General features: G+C 43.8%; 1 protein-coding gene across 1 annotated transcript in view; it reads left to right on the forward strand.

Annotated features, from left to right (window-relative positions):
- Positions 1-21,254, forward strand: part of LOC125944032 (uncharacterized) — a 155,072-nt gene that overhangs the window by 99,874 nt on the left and 33,944 nt on the right. Inside the window, exon 5 of the mRNA XM_049663761.1 lies at positions 19,959-20,044. Within this exon, the coding sequence (XP_049519718.1) occupies positions 19,959-20,044 (86 nt within the window). The remainder of the gene's footprint in view (positions 1-19,958; positions 20,045-21,254) is intronic.

The following is a 21,254-nucleotide window of genomic DNA, read 5'->3' on the forward strand; positions in this document are numbered from 1 at the left end:
ATAGTGACATTCTCTTTGCCTACTTTCACGGGTTTTGGCGTGGGTGCGCGGTTGCTGAGTCCTGTCCGGCCGGTCACTATTTTGGCGGATATATTTGCGGACACAAACGTTGCATGAAAGTGCCGGCAATGTGGCTTATATAACATTGTATGCTGACAAAGTACGCACCTTTGTTCTGCGTAACAAAACAATAACTTAAGAGCTGAACATACAATGTCGCCTCATACGCACCTCTAGAGCACAACGCTTTTTAATGGAATGGTGAAATATAATTAACGGGTTCTTTGATTTAACTTATAATCTTTGACTGAGCCACTCAGTAGGTGCCACTGGGATTGTGCCCTTTTTTTAGATCCTCCACGATGGGTCCCCACTGTAACACAAGAAGTACAGAATCTCCAAACGCTTCTTGACAAGTGCTTGACCTTTCTGTGCATCATCACCATTCTTTCCTCCTGAAGCGTCCTTGTTACATCGTTGAGTGCACGTCTTACACTGTGCATCCGCCTGTTTCCGTTTTGGCATAGCTTGAAAAAGGATGCAGTGCATAAATCTAAAAATTGCACAACAATCTAGTTGGGATGTTTTTTGCTGTACAAACAGCACATTTTTTGTGTTTCTGTTTACATTTGTACACAACAGCGGTGGTGGACACCACGGGACTGCTGGAATTAGCCTTTATTTGCCTAGCACATAACGCCCCCTGCTTCTTAAACCCGAGTTTCAAGTGGTGTTCCACATAACAACATTGGTTCACCGCTATGTGCATCAACACAACGTGCTTTGGGCAGAAAAGAAGCGTTCCTGATGGATTCGAGCTGCACTAGTATACAAAGGCGGCGGTGGACGCCATGGGACAGCTCGACTGCACCTTCTTTTGCTGCCCCACAGGTTAGATTACTTGTCTCCTACACACCTCGAGCTAAACTAGTGCGTCCACTGCTGCTGCTGTTCTGTTTCCTTTGGTCATGTGAACTGCGTCAAAAAATAAGTGCCTTTCCTGCCATGAGTCATCGACTGGAGACGCGGTTTTTCAACATGTATTGCTTGATACCCCTATCATATTGGCAATGCCTCTGCTTTGACGGCATCCTATTTTCGCAATAAAGGCGACTCTCTTACGGCCATTCAGAAAAGTGGAACGCGTGACTTTGTAAACAAAAAAAAGTGGTCGCAGTTTCACCTGAAAGGCGAAGCATCAATTGCGATAGCAAATTTGTAGAGAGCTATACGGAGTAATGATATTAGCTTTATCAGCTGTATAAACTTGGACAGGCAGCAGCATCGGCAACACGCAGAACTGTTGTCGACGCCATCGGCGTTTTGCCCGCGTTCGCTCAAAATGCGTGCGGCGTTGGTGACTGTTGCCGGAGCCTGTGATATAAATAGGCACTTGGTGCCGCAGCTAAACGTCGCCTCCCTTCCCTCCCCCTCCCCCACGGCTTCTCGCGCGTCGGAAGAAGGTGCGTTTGCTCTACATATATGGTGGTTGTGAAGGAGAAAAGAGACGCCTACTTCTGCAGCCCTTAAGCGAGCACGGCGCAGAACGCGCGTTTGTTCTCCGCCGTGCGTTCACTCCCCGTGAAAGACGCGCCCCTCGCGCCCTTTCACTCGCACATACAGCGTTCGGCGCGCGGCGACGATTTCTTCTCCAAATGACGTCATACGGAACCTCACGGCGACGGCGACGGCGACGGCGATGCCGACGGCAGAAATCTGCTTTTGAGTGTCCATATAATTGCTATCGCAATAAAAAAAAGGGGGGGGGGGAGTTGCTCTTTCACCACTCCCGAAGACTGAAAATTCGACCATAGGATGAATAAGTTGCATAAAAAAGGAACAGCCCTACTTTCACTCGTTGAAAATATGGATGTCAGGTCATAAGATTGTGGCAGGAATTGAAGAAGCAATCCAATACCTCTCAACCAATTCTACAACGTGCAGGTTAGGCTGGACCGGCAGCATAATAATATCAAAACCTTGAAGACTCGTGTTTAAAGCGTATAGTCGGTCCTATCACCTAGTACAAAACGATTCAAACTCCAGCTTAATAAAATCGAACAATATAGCCAGCGAATATACTATAACGTGCGTGGCCTGGTACAAGAAACAAATAAACACCTGCTCGTAAACTTAACGGACTAACTGCCAAGCTCGGGCTCCCTTGAAGCGCTTCACCGGATTTCTGCACGCGTTAGCAAAGAACCAGTAAATATTTGGCGGCTTGTGTCAAGTGCAGTGAAAGCAAAGTGGTTGCAAGCCGTGTTCGGCTGAAGACTAAAACACTTATGTGAGTATTTTTGAAAACCTGACGATATTCAACAAGCGGCTCCTCAGGCTGTCTCGTACGCAAGCCGAGGAAAAGAAATATTGATTTGACTGGCAGAAGAATGGTCACATCTTCGCAATAAACGCGGAGGGTGCCAGGGTTATTCGCATTCAAGATAACAGATCTTGAAAAATTACTTAGCGGCGTGCGCACGCAGTTTTTTTTTCACACACTTTGTTTGCGGGTATGGCTGTGTTGGAACGTGTCTCTTGTTATCATAACATTGAATCCTCCTGTAATACGTACACAAAAGAAAGCCCCCCCCCCCCTTTTTTTATACTGCAGATGAAAAGAACATCTTTTTCTAACTTATGCCACAATTTTATTGCGCTGGGTTTTTTGTGAAACATGGTACGCTATTATCGATGACATTCGCACGAAGCCTTGTACCTAGCTGAAAAAAGTTGTTCTAGGGGTAGCGCTTTACGTCACATATAACTTTACCTCTGATGCCATTCCTCAGTTTTCTGTCTTAGATCCCCGCTATGAATCGCTCTTTGTCAGGACTAATGGCTTTGTCTTGGGTGTCGTGTATCACCCTCCCTAAGGTCGATTAACGATTTCTTTCAATTCTTTGAAAACCTACTTGAAAATTTTTCATCACTCACAATCCCACTAGTAGTTCTGGGCGATTTTATTACGAATCTCTTACAGCTATCGCAAGTAGTTATTGACTTCACTGACATGATTTCTTCAATTGTTTTTAATTTGACTGACCTCCTTACACGTATCACGTCTCGTAGTTCAATCGCGGCTATGTCAGCTGGTATACCCTCCCAGGTAAACGGGAATTGCGTCACGAGCGCCAGTTTCTCCCCTAGTGCTTAGTAGGCAGGCCATGCTTCTGAGGATTTTTATTTTAAACTAAGCCTGCTATTACGGCAACGGTTTTGCTGAGGCGCGAAGGGGAGACGGCCATCCCGCTTGTCTGCAATGCGCTCGATGAGGGCGCGATTTCCTCGGCAGACGCAAGATGAAACTAGCACGAGTTCCGTTTGCTGCTACAGTCTGTATTATTCTAGCAGCTGTCATTCTCAGCTTTTCTTTTTTTTGTAATGACCATTTCCTTTTGAGTGTGGTATCCATGTATTAAATAAACGCCAGCAGCGCATCTGTGTTTGCTAAAATTTTACCCAATTCCGTTATGATACGCGAGCCAGCATGCCATAGCGCGTGACTACTGCGTTTCGGCAGGACAACACACAATGAAATATGCTTTATTTTGCAATTTTACTTGCAACTATTGTACAGCAAGAAATACAATACACAAAAGAATATTGCAGACCTCAGTATCTTGCATCTACAGTACAAACTGCGCATTCTGTAGGCGCATATACATAAAGTTTCTTAGAATTTCTGAACAGTAAAAGTAATTTTCTTTTACTTTGTATGAGACAATCCTACTAACGCAAGTCTTTTATCGCAACTGTTATCTGTGATTACTCCTGCAAAAAATTGTCATTAAGCCACCACGGTTGAAAGTCTGAAGACAGTACATTCCGCATACCATAAAACAGAGGAGGTGGAGTTGTCCATGCTGCAGTTTAGGTCTGGAAAAAAATGAAAGTAACAAGCTTTATGCTTACACACAACGCACTTGCTTATGCTTACACACAACGCACTTGCAGAAGCAAATTTCAGCCTTCTTTCCGCAATACAGTGCTTACAATTCATGGACGTTAACTCTTATTATATTTTCTTGTGGGATTTATGCTAAAAATATGGCACAAAAATTTAACAATCCAACTTCTCATTTTAGCTACTACTATAGTGGAGTAACAGGTTTGGCAATGCTGCTTTCTCAACAGCTGGCTGAAAACACTGATCACTTTCTTACACCTAAATTATCTTGATCCTTGAATTTCTTATTCACTTTTCAATAAGGCATTGACGGATTATTTTGCTCAACAGTTTTTTATACTCCTTGTCTTCCTGGCTCTGCAGAATGCCTATTACTGGAAGACGATCTTCCAAAAGTTGTAACCCACTGGTCAACGGTCTATGAACATTCCTACTATAGAAGAATTTGTTTTGCACAGGGGGAACAATACTTTGCGGGAACACCGGAGCGCGTGGCTCGCTAAGCGCCGACGTAAGCACCGTCGTACGCATTGCGCGCTAACGCGACTTAGCACGAAGGTAAATTCGCTTGTTCGGAACAAAATCTGCTCGTCTGCTTAGTGTTCAGTTAACCGCGAACATCGCACATCGCAGACGAATATTTTATAAAGAAAAGCAAACAAGCAGGCGTTCTTTTTTCGTTTTTTTTTTGCGAAACAACATTTCGCTGCGTAACATAAAATGCACACGATACAATAGCAGACAACGCTAGTGCTTTCTGCAATAGCGCAGCGCCTCCTTTAGTTGGTTTCCGCATCTTCAGCCAAGATAAATTATCAGTTTTTATTCCATAAAGTGAACAGCAGTCGCCGAGATATAACGAAACGCAATTTCCGTCAGTGGGTCAGCTAGCACTCACTCGTCTCAGGAGCTGCTGTCGATAGGTAGCTTCAATGTATTTACACACCACAGAGAAATGTACCGTGCACGGAATACCCTTCCTTTCGTCTTATAGCAGTTTCGATAAGGCTAGCGGCTATTCGCTACATAACTGCATAAAAAGCGTGCTCACCTTTTGTTCTCATGGAAACGAAAAAAAAAAAAAAAAGGGGGGGGGGGGGGGCTAGGGGATGCAGTTCCTTGCCGTGTTGGCCCACCACGGAGCCGCCCAGAACGTCTTGTGGCATTTCTTCTGTTTTTCAATGATCGCTCTAACCCTTGCGGACAAATAAACAACACGTTGCAGCACACAGTAGATGACAAAGGCATGCACGTGTGCAGAGGTTCAGAGAGCGACAGGAGCAGACGAACGGAATGGCAGCCGAAGCGATAAGAGCGAAAGCGCCGCCCGTTGGCACATCAAGTGAAGCGACTAAACAAAGATGTCGCATGCCAAAAAACGAAATAGTCGAGAACACATTTTATTTCTACGCATATTTAAATAACTTTTCTTTATTGCTATGTAAGTTGAAAAGATATTGCCACATATGCAAAAGTCACTGAATTTTCCTTTGACTACCAATGTCATGGCGACGCTTTACTGCCAATACCGAAACTAGCCCCACTGTCCACCCCACGGTCAAACACTCATCGACCTCTGCTTATAGAACTGAGATGAAATGTCTGCATATGCAAGAATAAAGTAATATAACCTTATGTCACTCTGTTGCTTCGTCCCGAAACGGTATACTCAGCCTATCAGCACTACGAATACACCTACAACTATGCAAATTATAACAAAAGTAGAATTCAGCACTTCCGCGGCTTAGTGTCACTTGTTGACGGGAACTGAAGGGTTGAAAAGATATACTGCTGATCCTGACGTGCTTTATGACATGTTCTTAAGCAAAATTATGGTCTGTTATTATCGCGCATTCCCTACAAATACCAGTAGAAAATCAAGAAGCATTATCAAACCTTCGATAACCTACAATCTGCAAAAACAATTAAAGTAAGTAATAAATTATTTGCTAACTTCATGCAAACTAAAGATTTAACCCTGCTGCGAGAATACAAAACATTAAAAAATTTATGCTTTGATATTACAAAATCTCCTATTCATTAGTTTGCTCATAAGTTTTCAGTGATCCACTATGACCCGTGAAAGACTGGAGCGATGTAAATAAATTTTATACAAAAGATGCAGAGCAGCCCAATAACTAATCTTAGAATTGGTAACGAAATATTAAGTTGTAAGATGGTAATATAAGTGGGAATATTAAGTGGTAAGCATTTTCTAACCTGTGTTACATTCGAACCACCTTGTTCCAATGTTTATAGCAATTGTGACAGAGGTAATAATTTTCCTCATTGCATATTTCTTCATCCTACTGACGCATTAGAAATGTTTAACGTGATAAATGCTCAAGAAAAATTAGTATCCAAGGTTCTATGGCATTAGAGAAACTCCAATACACAGGATTTTTCTGCCTTTGCATAGACTTTTTGTCTGCGCCCCTAGACATCTGTGTGATGCTCAATAAATTTGAATTGATTTGAATATGTGAAGTTAGCGATACCACTAACCTAACGTTGTCAACAGGAATATTTCCAATATATGGGGTTTTATATGCCAAAACCACGATCTGATTATGAGGCACGCCGTAGTGGGGCGTGAAATTTGGACCACCTGGGGTTCTTTAACGTACACCTAAATATAAGTACACGGGTGTTTTCGCATTTCGCCCCCATCGAAATGCGGCCGCCGTGGCCGGGATTCGATCCCTATCCTGGGGCACTGTTCTACATGTAGGTAATGATACAAACAATTACAGGATCATATCACTTCTCGCTTCTTTTTTCTAAAGTAGTAGAGAAGGTTATAATTTTAGGGTAATAGACAATTTTCACATGTACAGCTTTATGTATCCTACTCAATACGGGTTTTAAAATGTAAAACCTACAGAAAGCGCTCTAATAAACATTCTTGATCATCTTGTAAAGAACCTCGAAAATCAAATGTTAACTTTAGGTATTTTCTTAGACTTCCGGAAAGCGTTAGACTCCATTAAACATAATATACTCCTTGAAAAGCGATCTCGTTGAGGAATGACGTAATACATAGTTACTTATTAAAAGGGTCTCAGTATGTTGCAGTTAACGCTGTCACCTCCGATTTACAATTTATGAAGTACGGTACTTTACTAGTTTAAACATTAGGGGTGAAGTTATTTGTTCTTTACATCGACGATATTATTCGAATACCTCTGACATAGTTCTTTACGCGGATGATAAATCTGTGTTCTTCTAACAACTTACCTGCTCTGAAACTTCTAACAAATTATTGGCTAGGCAATTTAGCTCAATAGTTAAATGCTAATCAACTATCTTGAAACGATAAAAAAATGCAGAAGAACCAATCTCACGATGAGTGTCGACGGTAATGCGTTAGTGATGGATCAATATAGCTACACAATGGACTACAACCGTCGAAACGAGGTATGCATGAGGCTATGTCAGGAAGTGTTGCGCAAATAGAAGGCGTTTCCTCAAAAACTTTTTGAGGAAAACGCTGTTTTATGTATTGAAGCACAAAGTTAACTGGAACGCCCATGCATTTCGTCGGACACATTGAAAATTAATATCTCGAAACTGGTTCAGTCCTGAGAATTTGTTCCAAGTGGATACGCCTTGCAAACTCAGCAACTATATATCGTAGATTGAAAGATGTGCCGTAAAATAATTAATTAAAACGTTATAAGCGTAATCATTTTAGTTATTCAATTCAACGTTTTCATTTCTCATGGATGTAATGGCCGCCTCATCGAGTAGTTTAGATCAAGGATTATAATTGTGCTATTTCCCACAGGCAATTTTTTAAAATTTGGTGCAGCTAAAATGAAACACCTTGTATATTAATTACACTGCCCTCACAATGCCCCTTTGTGTCGTTAATGGCGTCGCTTGTGGTACCTATATTGGCATTTTTGACAGAAACCGAAATTTTATCTTTTCACACAATTATTTACCCCAATTTTCGTTGATCCCCTTGTGAAACATTATTTCACAAGGGGATCACAAGGGGGTTGTTTAAGGCATTTAAGATATTCAGGCAAGATATCTGTATTATATTGTTGTACAGTGGAATTTGTCTTGCACAATGCTGTTACAATACAAATTCTTGTTATTTTTCCTCTGCATGTGTACAAATGGCACAGGGTGCTGGAGGCATAGTGAGGTGTCTCATTTCATCACCTTTCGCCTCCCCACCATGAAAATCATGTATTTATGTATTGTCGAATGAACGCATTGTCATTATCGTTTGATCAGATTACACATTGCACAGGACGTGTTCTTACTATTTGCGGCGTTGGCTATTCTTGGTACCATCGCTTGATCACGCCGGATTTTCTGCCTCATGGGACATAATGCTGTCGCATTAAAATGAAGCAGATCCCACGCACTGCTCGAGTCAATGTTATGGGATGCAGCTTGCCGGTAACTGGCTACCCAGGGTCGTTTGGGATTACGCAAAGCATGACCTGGTGGACAACGTGTTTGTGTAAGACAAACAGCATGTGTCTTACTCGAGCGTGTGTGTGTGTCGACACTGGTAAGACAACGGGGACCGGATGCATGGTACCTACTCCGCTGTTCGACGCCAGCTTACGACACATAAATTTTTTGGCTTCTACATAGGTACTAGACGAGCGTAGGTGAGAGGGTGAACATTACTGGTACAAAAAATTGAAGTGAATTGCATAACAAAAATTCACTAATTAGGTTTTTAACTAACTACCGTATGGCACATATTGACTTTACAAATTCTAGCGGGTGAGACTGCAAGTCATATCCACTTGAATATAATTGTGTAGATGACACCATTTACGAGATATGTGCCCTCAAAATTCCGGTAAAAATGAACAGTCGTTCCACTTACGTTCTTAACAAAATGTAGTTTTCTGTACTGAAGCATTTGTTTTATTTATTTGTTTATTGATACGGCAATCCCAGGAACGGATTTTCGCAGAATGGGCGTACAGATTCAAGCACGGATCAAATATTTAGGCAGACAGACATTGAACTTTATTTGATCCTGAGGACAAAAAAAATTCAGATTAAAAGTAACTGGAACGCCAATTAATTTCTCCGCGAAGTACGGGAATTAATATCTCGAAAGTGGTGTTATCCAGAGAATTCATTCCAAGTGGATCCGTCTTGCAGTCTCACCCACTAGAGTTTGTGAATTGCAATATGAGCCTTAAGGTAATTAGTTTAAAAACTTAATTAGGGATTTTTAACTGGTTGATAATGCCTGTCCATTTATTGTGCAAGTAATGTCCGCCTCTTCGATTAGACCAGCTCATGGACTAGAATCCTGCTATCAGCCACAGGCAATTTATAAAAGTTTTTGAAACTGTTTGCTGACACACCCGGTATATGGCTATGTCATGTGGTGTTAATACGACGATGAGGTGTGCACTCCAGCATTGAAGCGTTCAAACCTGCTCGACCTGGGTCGATCATGAAAGCCGTACAGCGTCGCACAATTTATGTGTAGCAGTCAGCTGCTGCTATGGAGAGAACTGGGGATTCTGGCCCGATACCGGAAATGGGGGTGCAGTCTAAGAGGAAAGACTACGAAAAAATGGCACGTGACGCATGCGCCAAACATCTCAAACAGCTAGTCGGCTGTGGCCTAGTGGTTAGAGCATTGAACTATTATGCTCGAAGTTCGATTCCATTGTCGGTCTCCCACTGCTTTTTATAATGGAAGACCGAAGCTTGGCGAAAAGGGGTGTACTTACCTACCTACCCGCGAAGGGTCTAGAATGTGGCAAACAACTCTTCGCAGTAAAAATAGATATATGGCCCAACTGGGCTGGTATTTGCGTTCCTTGGTGTGGGAAGTTTCTTTACTGCCCTACGCCTATGCGAGGGAATTGGCGGCTTGTGAATACCCTGAGTACTTGATTGACTCAGTAGGGCGCCAGCTGGCTTGCGCTGTACCCACCCACTCTTGACCCCCCCCCCCCCCCCCCCCACCAAAAGAACGGGCACCCTAAGTTTAAGGCATAAGCGAGACCCTTGCACGCGGTCATATGACGTGCAGGCTCAGACACGAACTCGTGCGTGTGAAAGACCGTTTGGAAAGTTCCCAGGTGTGGTATACGTGTGTGCTGACTGTCGCTATGTCTACGTCGGGGAAACCGGCTACTTCGAGACTTCCACACCACAGGAATGACGTCCAAAAAGCGACACGTTTACGTCGAATGCCCTGGCCGAACACTGCGTAACTACGTTACATACGATTACCTGCGAAAATTCTCGTGCGATCGTCCGAGAACGAAATAACTCCACGCGTCTTTATCTTGAGTCCTTAATCATCCAAACCACGGCGCACACTCTTAATTGCAAGGAAGGAAATCTGCTGTCATTGTATGCCAAATGCCTTAAGCATGTCTTGAGCCGTACATCAAGAGGGCGCAAGCTCTGCCGCCTGTTTCATTGTGAAGAAGGCTCCCGTGCGGGAACCAAAACGTAAATATGTTTTTAAATCATTTTGGTTGGTGTCCGCCTTTCTTCCTTTTAAGTATGCATCATCCTGACCAGACGGGCGTCAGTCATACTTTCGACATACGACGTGTAGCGATGTGTTGCTCTGTCACCCGGTTGTCCCGCTCTTCGATGTATGCTGTCAGACCACTCAGAAAGACGCAGTCACCAGTAGAGCACGCGCACACCGTCGCATGCAGAGAGAAGCAAAATAGCTCCAAAGGAGAGGCAGATACAATTAATGCAGCACAACAATTTTTTTAATGGCGCGAATTGTCGTCTCATCAATAAATTTCAAAATTTTGATTGCGCTGTACGCCTAAATTTTAAATCTCTGTGGAAAGCTATAAGTGCTGTGCTCCTTACAGAAAAATAAATTCACCATCAGATGCAACAATCTTGCAGAGGGACCTTATTAAAATAGCAAATTGGTGTCTACGCCGGCGAATGAGTCTGAATAATAATAAATGTATTAATGTCAGCTTTTCCAATAAAAATTGCAACCTCAAACACAGTACAATGTTTAAAACACAACAATAAAAAGCGTCTCACAGTGCAAGTACCTTGGCGTCTACTTTACACCGAAACTTAAGTGGAACGTACACATTCAGCATTCAATATCTAAGGCAAGTAAAATGTTGCTTTTTATTCGTAGAAACTTCAAATCAGCGTCCAAAGATGTTAAAGAAACACTTTATTTTTTGCATGTAAGATCTATCCTCGAATACGCCTCTATGATTTGGGACCCATATCAGGACTATTTGATTCAAGTAATAGAAAAACTTCAAAATCAAGCTGCACGCTTCGTCTCCAATAGTTACAACCCGTTCGAAAGTTTCACTGAAATAAAAGCATTGCTGGGCTGGGAAACGTTAATCAGCAGAAGAAAGAAAATTGAGACACAAGTTCTTCCACCGTATCTTCTATAATCAAACAGGCATTGATAGCCGCAACTACCTATCGGAGCCAACTTATGTCTCAAATCTACTCGACCACTCAAAGAAGGTGCGTGAATACAGCTGCAATACGAACCGTTTTGCTGAATCATTGTTTCCCCATACGGTGAAAGACTGGAATTTATTGCCAGAAGAATGTGTTTCAGTGTCTGATAATCACGATTTTTTTTGGCGCCTGTGTTTGTGACAATGCATTACTGTCTTAACTTTGTTTAAATTTCCTATTACCCTTGAAAATGTTAACTCATTGTATGTTTCACCTTGATGTTACTTCTCATTGTGTATTTCTTGTTTATTTCTGTGAATTATTTAACATATCTTTATCTAACTGCCCCGCCCCCCTGCGATAATGCCTTTGAGGCGGCGCAGGTATTCTGTAAATAAAATAAATAAATAAATAAATAAAGTTCACCGTGTGGAGGCAGATCGAGCCCGGACAAGGTGAGCGCCAGTGAAATTTCTGCGTGACATAATACGGCCTCACTTCCGCCGCCGACTGACGCCATCACACAGCACACTTACCAGAGAAGCACCATAGATTCGTGTATCACCGATTACGTACAAAACACAGCATGCAGTGGCGTAACGATGTCGACGGAAGGCACGCGCGTTCAAGCATTGTCTCGTGTCCTTGGCGCCGTCGATGGCGGTGCGCTGAAGGCCAATGCCTTCTTCGACCGGAGAAGATGACTTATTTACTTCTGCTACACCGACCAAAAATACATCGCTGAAAACGGTGTAGGGGCGGAGTAATTGTTCAAAGACGGAGGAAAAAATATTAGGCACCCGAAGGATCTAGCAAGCTCACGTCTGATGACCACAGTATCACGGCCAGGAACAAAAAGACGATTCATTCAAGGACTGTTTAACGCAAGGCGTCGCTGGCCACAACATGTTGAACACAATGACTGAAGAAATATTATTTATTTCCCATTTACCCTAAGGGAAATTTCATGATCACCTTTGCGAGAAGCACATGGGAACGTCCGAACGTATTGCCTTTTCTTTCCTCCGGATTATAAAAAACGAGTGCCATGCAAAGTTCGATCTGGCATTCTTGTCACATTTGTAAAGATATACGGCAATGCGGAGTCAATTTACCACTTGGAAGCTAATTGTAATCTTGCATATGCACCAGCCGCAGTCCGTGATTGACGATATAAGGCGATGGGCCAAAAGATCCAATACATACGCGGGAAGACGCAGCTAGCGTAATCTGCAAGCGCACCCTTCCGACGGCATGAGTTACGGCGCCTCAACCATATCGAAGCACTTCGGTTTAATGTACGGGCTGGTTGCTGCACCAGCGGCTTCTCGCAGACGGAGAACTACAGAAGTGTACACACATTTGGGCTCGATGGTCCTGAGCAGACACGGCGCAAAAAAAAAAAAACAGCGCCGTTGCCTCTCTCACATCCGCTTGCTTGCGCGGTTTCTGCTCAAGGTATCCACGACGCCCACGAAGCAAGGTCCTTGGTTGTGCCTTGTGCCCCACCTTCGCAACATAACACGTCAAAATGTATATCTAACTTCCGCGAGTTGGTAGTAGTGTTTTTTTTTTGTTTCTAAGCCCAGAAGACAATAGCTATTGGCTTCTCTCTCGTGTACATACAAGAGAGAAGCAGACAAAGAGTCCTTTATGAGCACATGATAGCCACTGTTTGGTTGCCATCGCTTTAGGCACATCGCACAAGTATCACATTAGCCTTGGGTCAAATCCTCCCGTCTACAAAAAAGTTGCGCATTAGAACTAGATTCTTGTTAATCTACATCTCATTAGTTTTATGTAGCCTTCAGCTATCCTAAGTTTACACGTGGCATTTCCCCACATATCCGGGAATAGCGACCTGGCTTTTGCTTTCTGACCAAGCATAGGCCTCTGCAAAACGACAAAAAAAAAAAAAAACTGGCAGGAGAAAGGACATGCACAATAATGTCTATATTTGTGCTCGCTTCTCCAAATCCCCTCATTGTACACAATATTTATCGGCGGCATTGATGACATCAGAGTGGAAATAATATTTTCATGTGGGCAAGGGCGAGAAGGCTAGAGTTCTTTCGCTCATAAATTAGGGCACTGAAGGCTTGCAAACGATTTTGCAGTAAAGCTGTTAGAGATGTTTCATTACAAGCCGGAGGTGCAGGAGTTTATGCAATGGTTTACTCAAGTATTATAAGCGTTTTATTTAAGTGTTCAAGTGCCGACTGTCTTTAGTATCATATACATTTTCTTACAAAATGGCACATAAGACCGAAGGCGGTCCGCAACTGTCAGGGGGATTGCCTGTTAAAACATGTATGATATACAAGACATACGGTTAGCGACACAGGTTCAAAACTGTGGAAAAATACTAGTGAACATACTGCAAGTAAATAAACCGTGTAATTACATATTAACAATGAATTTACTAATTATCGAACAAATATGCTTTCCTTGGTTTCCGCAATTTTTTGTGCTTCAGACAGAGCATTTCTGAAGTCATCTGGCGGTATGGAAATTTTCAACGTTTTTAGAGGAATATCGAAATTATTTCTAAAGCTTTAAACGTCAGCGAGCAAAAATAACTATCAGTACAACTCTGCGTCGTTTTCATTTTTTACGCCATACAGAAAAGATTGCTAATGATTGCCTCCGCCAATAAGGTGAAATGAAATGTTTCCGCCCTATTCCAATATTCAAGAGAGGTTCGCATTCTTTAAGTGGGGCCTCATTCGTGTGACACTTCAGAAAACAACAAAATGACCTTCAAGAGCACCTACTCATAAAAACGTTGCTTTACCTCATTGCGTAGTCTCAACATCTGAACATGCCTCAGGGAAATTCCACGTGCCCAACTTAGACGGCACTCACAGCCACCTTTCATTCTGGGCCTCTTCTTTCATGTTGCTTTATTCTGCCGGCAACAAGGGTTCACCGGGCGCGAGGAGTCTCTCTTAGCTCTGAACGTGGTGGCTATATATGGCTAGCGCCTCATTATCCTTCTTGTTGGACTCTATAGTGGGTGGCCAGCATAACTACCGAACGTGTAGCTTCCTTGTCAATGCACGCCACGCCCCTCTTTCAAAGAAAACAAGATTGCCCTCAAAACGGGGGTTCGACCGAGCCAGACTAAAAGGTTTGTTTTAAGTTTGTTTTCCAAACGGAATATTGACACGTACACATGTTTATCTTTCACCGGTGGCCGCTTTCAACATTGGCTGACAAATGTTAAACGTTATCGCTCGGCGCAGGACGCGCCTGCATTGGAAGCTTCTCGGACGCTATCAATGCTTCTATCCGTCGTCTGTGGTCACCGACGCCCATGTAATCTGATTGTATGAGCGACGCGAATTGTCTAGAACTTTCTGGAAGACACGCGAGCATCAGGGATTAATCTGGAACCTTCGATGACTCAGGTATAAAAGCCGACGCGTTTCGCCGCTGATCAGATTTCGACGATCGCCGACTGTGTTCGCCGCTATCGTTGTGCTTCAAGTGTAACTTGCTTTTGTGGGCACAGGTTCGCCCAATAAAGAATCAGTTTCGTCATTCCCAGTTTTTCGACTGTTTGCTTCATCGTCACTACTACGTGACAATATGTGTTGCCCGAGTTTTTCTAATAAAACGACAAAGTGAAACACCAGTATAGGACACGTAAACATCTGGAATTGCCAAAGCGGTAAATTATACTGGAACAGGAGATCTACTAGTTCAAGTAGAAACAACTAAACAAAATGAAAAACTGCAAAGCCACAAAAAATAAGCGATGCAACCACAGAACTTTGTCAGAACAAAGTCCTCTACTGCCGCAGGCGCTAACGTAGTATGTAATACTCCACGACCAAAGCACAAAATAAATAAAGCACTTTCAGCCGGAAAAAAGACAGCAGTAGGTAATGACAAAATATATTATGCAATGCTTGTCCATCTTTGCCAAGTTCGCAGGCAAGTGCTACTGAACTTTAATTTTAAACTTAATTTCGGAAGCTCGTGGGAGGTCCAAAGGAGTGGGAAAAGGCTCTCACAGTGCCCTTCCTAAAACGGATTAACCCCCAACCGCTCTTTGTACCTGGAGATCTATTGCGCTCCCTAGTTGAGTGGTGAAATCATACGAAAGTATAATCAAGATAATGCTAACTTTTGTTCTTGAAGCAAAGAATTTACTGGACGTGTGGCTAGAAAAAGGGCTGTCAAAAGTCAGTCATTCCCGTCTTGAAGACACAATACAAAAGGCATTTTTCTACAGCCAGCCCTGCCTTGCAGTTTATTTAATTTAGAGAAGGCTTCGCGTTTTCGTTAATGCTGACCCAGCAATTCATAGCTGAACGCTTAACTGCATAGGAATCTTATGTCAAAGCAAACATCCCAAGTTTGACTGGGTACAGTACTTTACAGCAATTTTGTCCAAAAAATAGCATGCCTCAGGACACGATACGTAAATTAAGCTTGTGTCTGGCGTTTTGAAGTATCTCCATAAGCGGCATCCTATTTCGCCGGATCACGTTAGCTCAGAGTGCGTTGTCAAGTATCGCTGTGAAAAAAAGGCGGATGCATCTGACGACGACTATTGACGGTAATGCGTTTAGCACACAATCAGCATAAGCGACACAATTGTAGCATTCCTAACTAGAACGGCTGTAGAAAAGACATAATCTCAGTGATAAGAGTGTCGTCCACCATTTATTCTAACTCTTCTCCTTCACTTCTCCTAGCCCACTTCGTCTTCTTTCATGCATCCAGCGCAGACCGCTTCACTCTTCTGGACTTCTTTGCATTACACTTCCTGGTGAAATACTTGAATATGTTTCCAATGGAGGCGCACTCCGTTAGACCCGACGCTCCGTTGTACCAGACGTTCTTCAATATTCCATGCTGGGATGCGGTCTTAACCACTTGAAATGGTCCGTAAAATTTAGGGTTTGAAGGTGCAGCTTCTTTCCTTAAAAGGACATAGTCTCCAGGTTGTATGTCTGGTATCTCGCTGTTGTGTCGTTTATCAAAGTTCCTCTTAATGCGGCACTTGTAGACCTCCTGTTCTTTGACAGTTTTCTTTACTTCAGTGAGTTCGAGGTTTTCTAGGAGACCTGGCTCACAGCGCCTAGCAAGTATAGGCGCTGTGCCCCAAGTGACAAAATGAGGACTGCAGCCTAAACTAGTGGTGTACGGTCTGCTGTGATGTTTCAAAGCGGCCTAGAGGCAGCACTTCCAGCCACCGGCAAAGTCGGTATACATACTGTTTCACGTCTCGTATGGCACCTTCCGCTAGGCCGTTTGCAGCCGCGTGGTATGGAGAAGAATACTTGATGATTATGCCGTGCTCCCGTGCCCACTTTGATAACATAGCAGTCCGCAAAGCCGGCCTGTTGTCACAGACTAGCGTATTTGTGTGTTTAAAACATTCAGCATTGAGGAGCTCCATAACGCCGTTTGCTTCTTCTTTACTAGCTTTAGCCGCAATCGTCCTAGTGCACTCATGTATAGAAAGCAGGAAAGCTTGCGCTCGCTTGACTCCTTCCCCCTTCTTCTTGAGCTCAGCGAACTCCAAATGAAATACTTCGAACAGGACGCTTGAATATTCGGGGTTTGTCATAACGTCTCTCGATTGCTTGAATTTAGCTTTGTTCCCCTGGCAGTGGTGGCATGTGCGGATGTAATGGCTGATGTCGTTTTTCATGCCCGGCCACGTGAATCTCATGAGCAATTTCTTATAAGTGCGCCAGAAGCCATCATGTCCGCCCGATCCAGGAGTGTCGTGGTACAGATCAAGAATCTTTTGAAACATAGCTCGTGATACATGATACTTTCCATTGATAAACTGAAGATCTTCTGTACCTTCCCACAGCCTAATATCATTAATTCTGGATTCTTGCTTGATTCGTGGACAAGTAATTTAGAAAGTGCGTCAATATCAAGAAGGAGTGGGCCAGGACGGTGCGAAATCACGAAATCAAACTGTTGCAGATAGTTGACCCGTCTGGCAATGCGGGCTTTTGGTTGTGTTATGCTCAGAAGACATTATTTGTATTTTTGTTTTGTTCTGTCTCTGTCCGTCATTTCTTTATTTCCTCTTTTCTTTTCTCATATTTTCATTTCATCTATTCCCTCCTCCAATAGGAGTAGGCAGGCGTTGTGCCCCTCTCGGTGACAGTTGTCAGCTTGCTCCCTCCTTAATCCCTTTGTGTCCTTGTGTGTATATGTGTACGAATCAAATAATAATAATATGCTCGGAAGTTAAATCAGTGCTTGATGGTCAGTGAAAAGCATGAATTTTGCACTTTCAAGGTAAGTGCAAAAATACTGAACAGCTTTTAAGACTGTCAGAGCTTCCTTCTCTGTGGTAGAGCAATTGATTTCAGCGGGTATCAGCCTATAACTATAGTACCCTACAACGCGGCATTTCGTTTGATCAGCTTGTTGCGAGGGTTTCTGGCATAGGACTGCTCCAGTTGCATAGTGTGAAGCGTCAGTGTTGAGCACGAAAGGCAGAGAAAAATCCGGTATTCGCAAGATCGGGTCCGACGATATTGGTTTTACCAGCTCACAATAGGCACCTTGGCACTCCTCGTCCCACTGAAAAGGCATGTCTTTCAGGGTTAAGCGTGTCAAACATATTTGCTCAGTGCATATATTCCTTGATAAACGTCCTGAAATGTCCTGCTAGGCCAAGAAAAACACGCAGGGAGTGCACGTCATAAGGCGTTACCAGCTTTGACATTCTCTCTACCGATTCTTGCATAGTGCTCTTAGTGTGTCCATCGAACACCTTGTCAAGAAATACTACTTTATCTTGAAAGAACGCAGTTTTCTTGAAGTTTACTTTGAGTTGGGCAAGATGGATACCGTGAAGAACTTTTGAAATATGACAACGGCGCTCCTCCTTTGTCTTTGAGTAGAAGATGATGTCGATGTACACATAGCAAAATGTGTCCGAGTGAGGTTTCAGAATTTCGGTCATAATCTTTTGAAACAACGCAGGGGAGTTTTTCCTACCAAATAGCAGGCGGTTGTACTCAAACAAGTCAAATTGTGCTATGAGCGCGGTGTACTTTTTCGTTTCTTCACTTAGTGGAATCTGCCAAAAACCCTTGCAGAGATCTATTCGTAAAAAACAATGGCAAACCCCGGTTTCTTTATTGATGTCGATTCTCGGCATTGGATAAGGCATCAATTCAGTTTGACGATTGTGAGCCCGGTAGTCTGTACAGAGGCGGGACGTTCCGTCTTCTTTTGGAGCAGTAGTTATAGGAAAAGCAAATGGGGATACAGAAGGACGGATGATACCTGCGTTCAACATCTCTTGCAACTCCTTTTTAGTCGCACCTTTTTATCTCTGGACATATTATAGGGTGCTCTTCGAACTACTATTTTATCTGCGAGCTCGAAAGGAACGACATGTGACTTCATCGCTGGAGGATAGCTCCCCCGTGCATGTAAGCTCCGGGTACTTCGTCTTGAGACTTCCTGGTTGAAAATCAGCCTTGATACGCTAGGTTCTTTACCAGGATCTTCTTTTCTTATGTTGTTTTCGGCCATTACCTTGTCGTCCCAATAGAGGTTTATCTTAAGTTTCTTCATGTCTGGCCAGGACAAAAGAAAATCATAGGTGACATTGGGAATTGCCAATACGTCACTGGTAATCGAATATCCTTGGAATTGAATAGGCAAGGTTATCCGTTCGCTATGCATGGTCACTGACCCATTGTAGGCTTGGACGCGCAGCGTTCTACCGGCATGCAGGCGATCGGTATTCACTCGACTCTTGTTGATAATTGAGACTGAAGCCCCACTGTCAACGAGGGCCTTTACTTCAATGCCAGCTACCTTAACGGGGGCTTGACGACACCAAATACACGGTCTCACTGCTACTTTTTTTCTCAGGCTTTTGATTCACGGTACTCACTTTATGTGGAAGAAGTGTGTCGTAAACTCCGGTAACTGGTTCTTCACCATCATCACAGTCATGATCGATGCTTTCCAGGTGTTTGTTTGTGACGCTATCATCACACTGAGATGTCGGCAACGACTCCAGATTTGCTCAAATTATGAGAATCAAATTTTTCTGTTCTACCACCCGGTGATCTTCTCAATGTAACTGTTGGCACTGAGGTCTGTAGACAGCTCAGAAGGCCATCAAATGTTCTTGGACCTTTGAGATGGATTTCACTACGGATGTCGATACACAACCCTTGCGTTACCAAAGCTATAACAGCGGGATGCGCCAGCTTCGTTTGTGCAGAATTCCATAGACGACGCTTCTTAAGACAGAACTCAAGCCGAGAGCCACATGTATATCTGAACCGTAGTGCAGCGTCCCATCTTTCTACTTCATTGCCTTAGAATGCCGCCAAAAAGTTGCTTTTCCACAGTTCCCAATATGTTTGCTCATTATCCATGAATTGCATATCATACAATTTTCTGGCGTTAGCACATATTGGCGCATATTCAAAATGTTTGTGTCGTCGGAGTGCCACATATTTTTGTCACAGGCCTACTCAAAAAACCACAGCCAGTAGTGCGCCCTTTGTGAGTCTCCTTCGAAAACATCTGGCTCTACAATATTTCGTGATGATTTCTCTTGATTAATTGGTTGGACCAAAGTTCTTCTTAATTAATTTTGCTGCGTCATTTGCTTTTGCAGTTGTTCTATAACAGTCATGGCCAGGCACACCTTCCCGGCCGGCGTTTCCTCTTTGAGGGTGCCACGGCGTATGGGTTCCAGAACGAGTGCGCTCAATGTCGGGAGCTGTCGATTCACTGTCACCAATCCCGTTTACACCAGGGCTTCGCGGCTGATTGCAGCTTCTTCCGGCACCACGTTGATCAGCCTGGTAGAACTACCATGGCGGGGAAGGTCCGTCGGTGGCTCACCTTGCACTTGGTATCGGGTGAGATCAACAGACTCCGATGACGCCTGGTGGACGAAAAACGTCACCCACACGCCTGATCTTCAAAAGCTGTACGCTGCGCTAAAATGCAGCATTCCTAACTAGAACGGCTATAGAAAAGACATAATCTTAGCGAGACGGGTGTGGGCTGCCATTTAATCTAACTTCTCCTCCTTCACTTCTCCTAGCCCACTTCGTCTGCTTTCATGCATCCAGCGCAGACCGCTTCAACAATGTATTGCCACCGTCTCAAACAACTCATGTATGCGACGTGTACTGCAGCGAGATTCCTCTCTGGTGGTTTCCTAAAAACACTTGGCGCCGTCTAGCGCCGTCACCGCAAGCCTGCGCGCGGCTTCCAGAATGCGCATGTTCGCGGCGAGCGCTGAGAAACGCGTAAAGGCCGTTTCACATGGTGCGATTTTGCACTGCGATTATCGCACCGGAAAAGCGATTTTCGTCGCATGCGACAAAAATCGCAGTCGCAGGGCCGATTCTGCGATTTTCGGCTGCGACCAACCGGTTGGTCGCAGCGTCGCAACGTCGCAGCAATCGCTGCGATTTTTCCGTCGAAATTGCGCCGAGAGGTATTTCGCGGTCTGTTTTGGAAAATGGCGGCGGTCGCTCAACGCAACGTTTACGGATACTTTTTTGTCTATAAATATTGGATCAACAAGCCTCGAACAGTGCACCTAATTGAGTGGAGCCTTGGATTGCGCAATCGGTACGTAACATCAGCACCGACACGCGAACAGTGCAGATAAAAACTCGTAGGTCAGATTCGGTTCTGAGATTTTTACGAGTTTGTTGACACGCTACGTTGCTAATCAGGCGACGCTGTTTTTTAGGTTGGCTTTGGGTGCTGATAGTACGTACTTTTGCGTGATTTTCCGTTATTCACGCGCGCTGCGAGTTGGTAAATACTACGAGGTGTCCCTCACGGGAAGACATGGCCTTCGGATGTCGTCCCAATTTCTGGTTCTGGAGACAACTCGCGATATACGAAAACGCCAGTTTTATCGCGGTATGCTTTTACGGACGGAACAATT

The sequence above is a fragment of the Dermacentor silvarum genome, chromosome 1 (assembly GCF_013339745.2).
Source record: "Dermacentor silvarum isolate Dsil-2018 chromosome 1, BIME_Dsil_1.4, whole genome shotgun sequence".
NCBI classification, from domain to species: Eukaryota; Metazoa; Arthropoda; class Arachnida; order Ixodida; family Ixodidae; genus Dermacentor; species Dermacentor silvarum.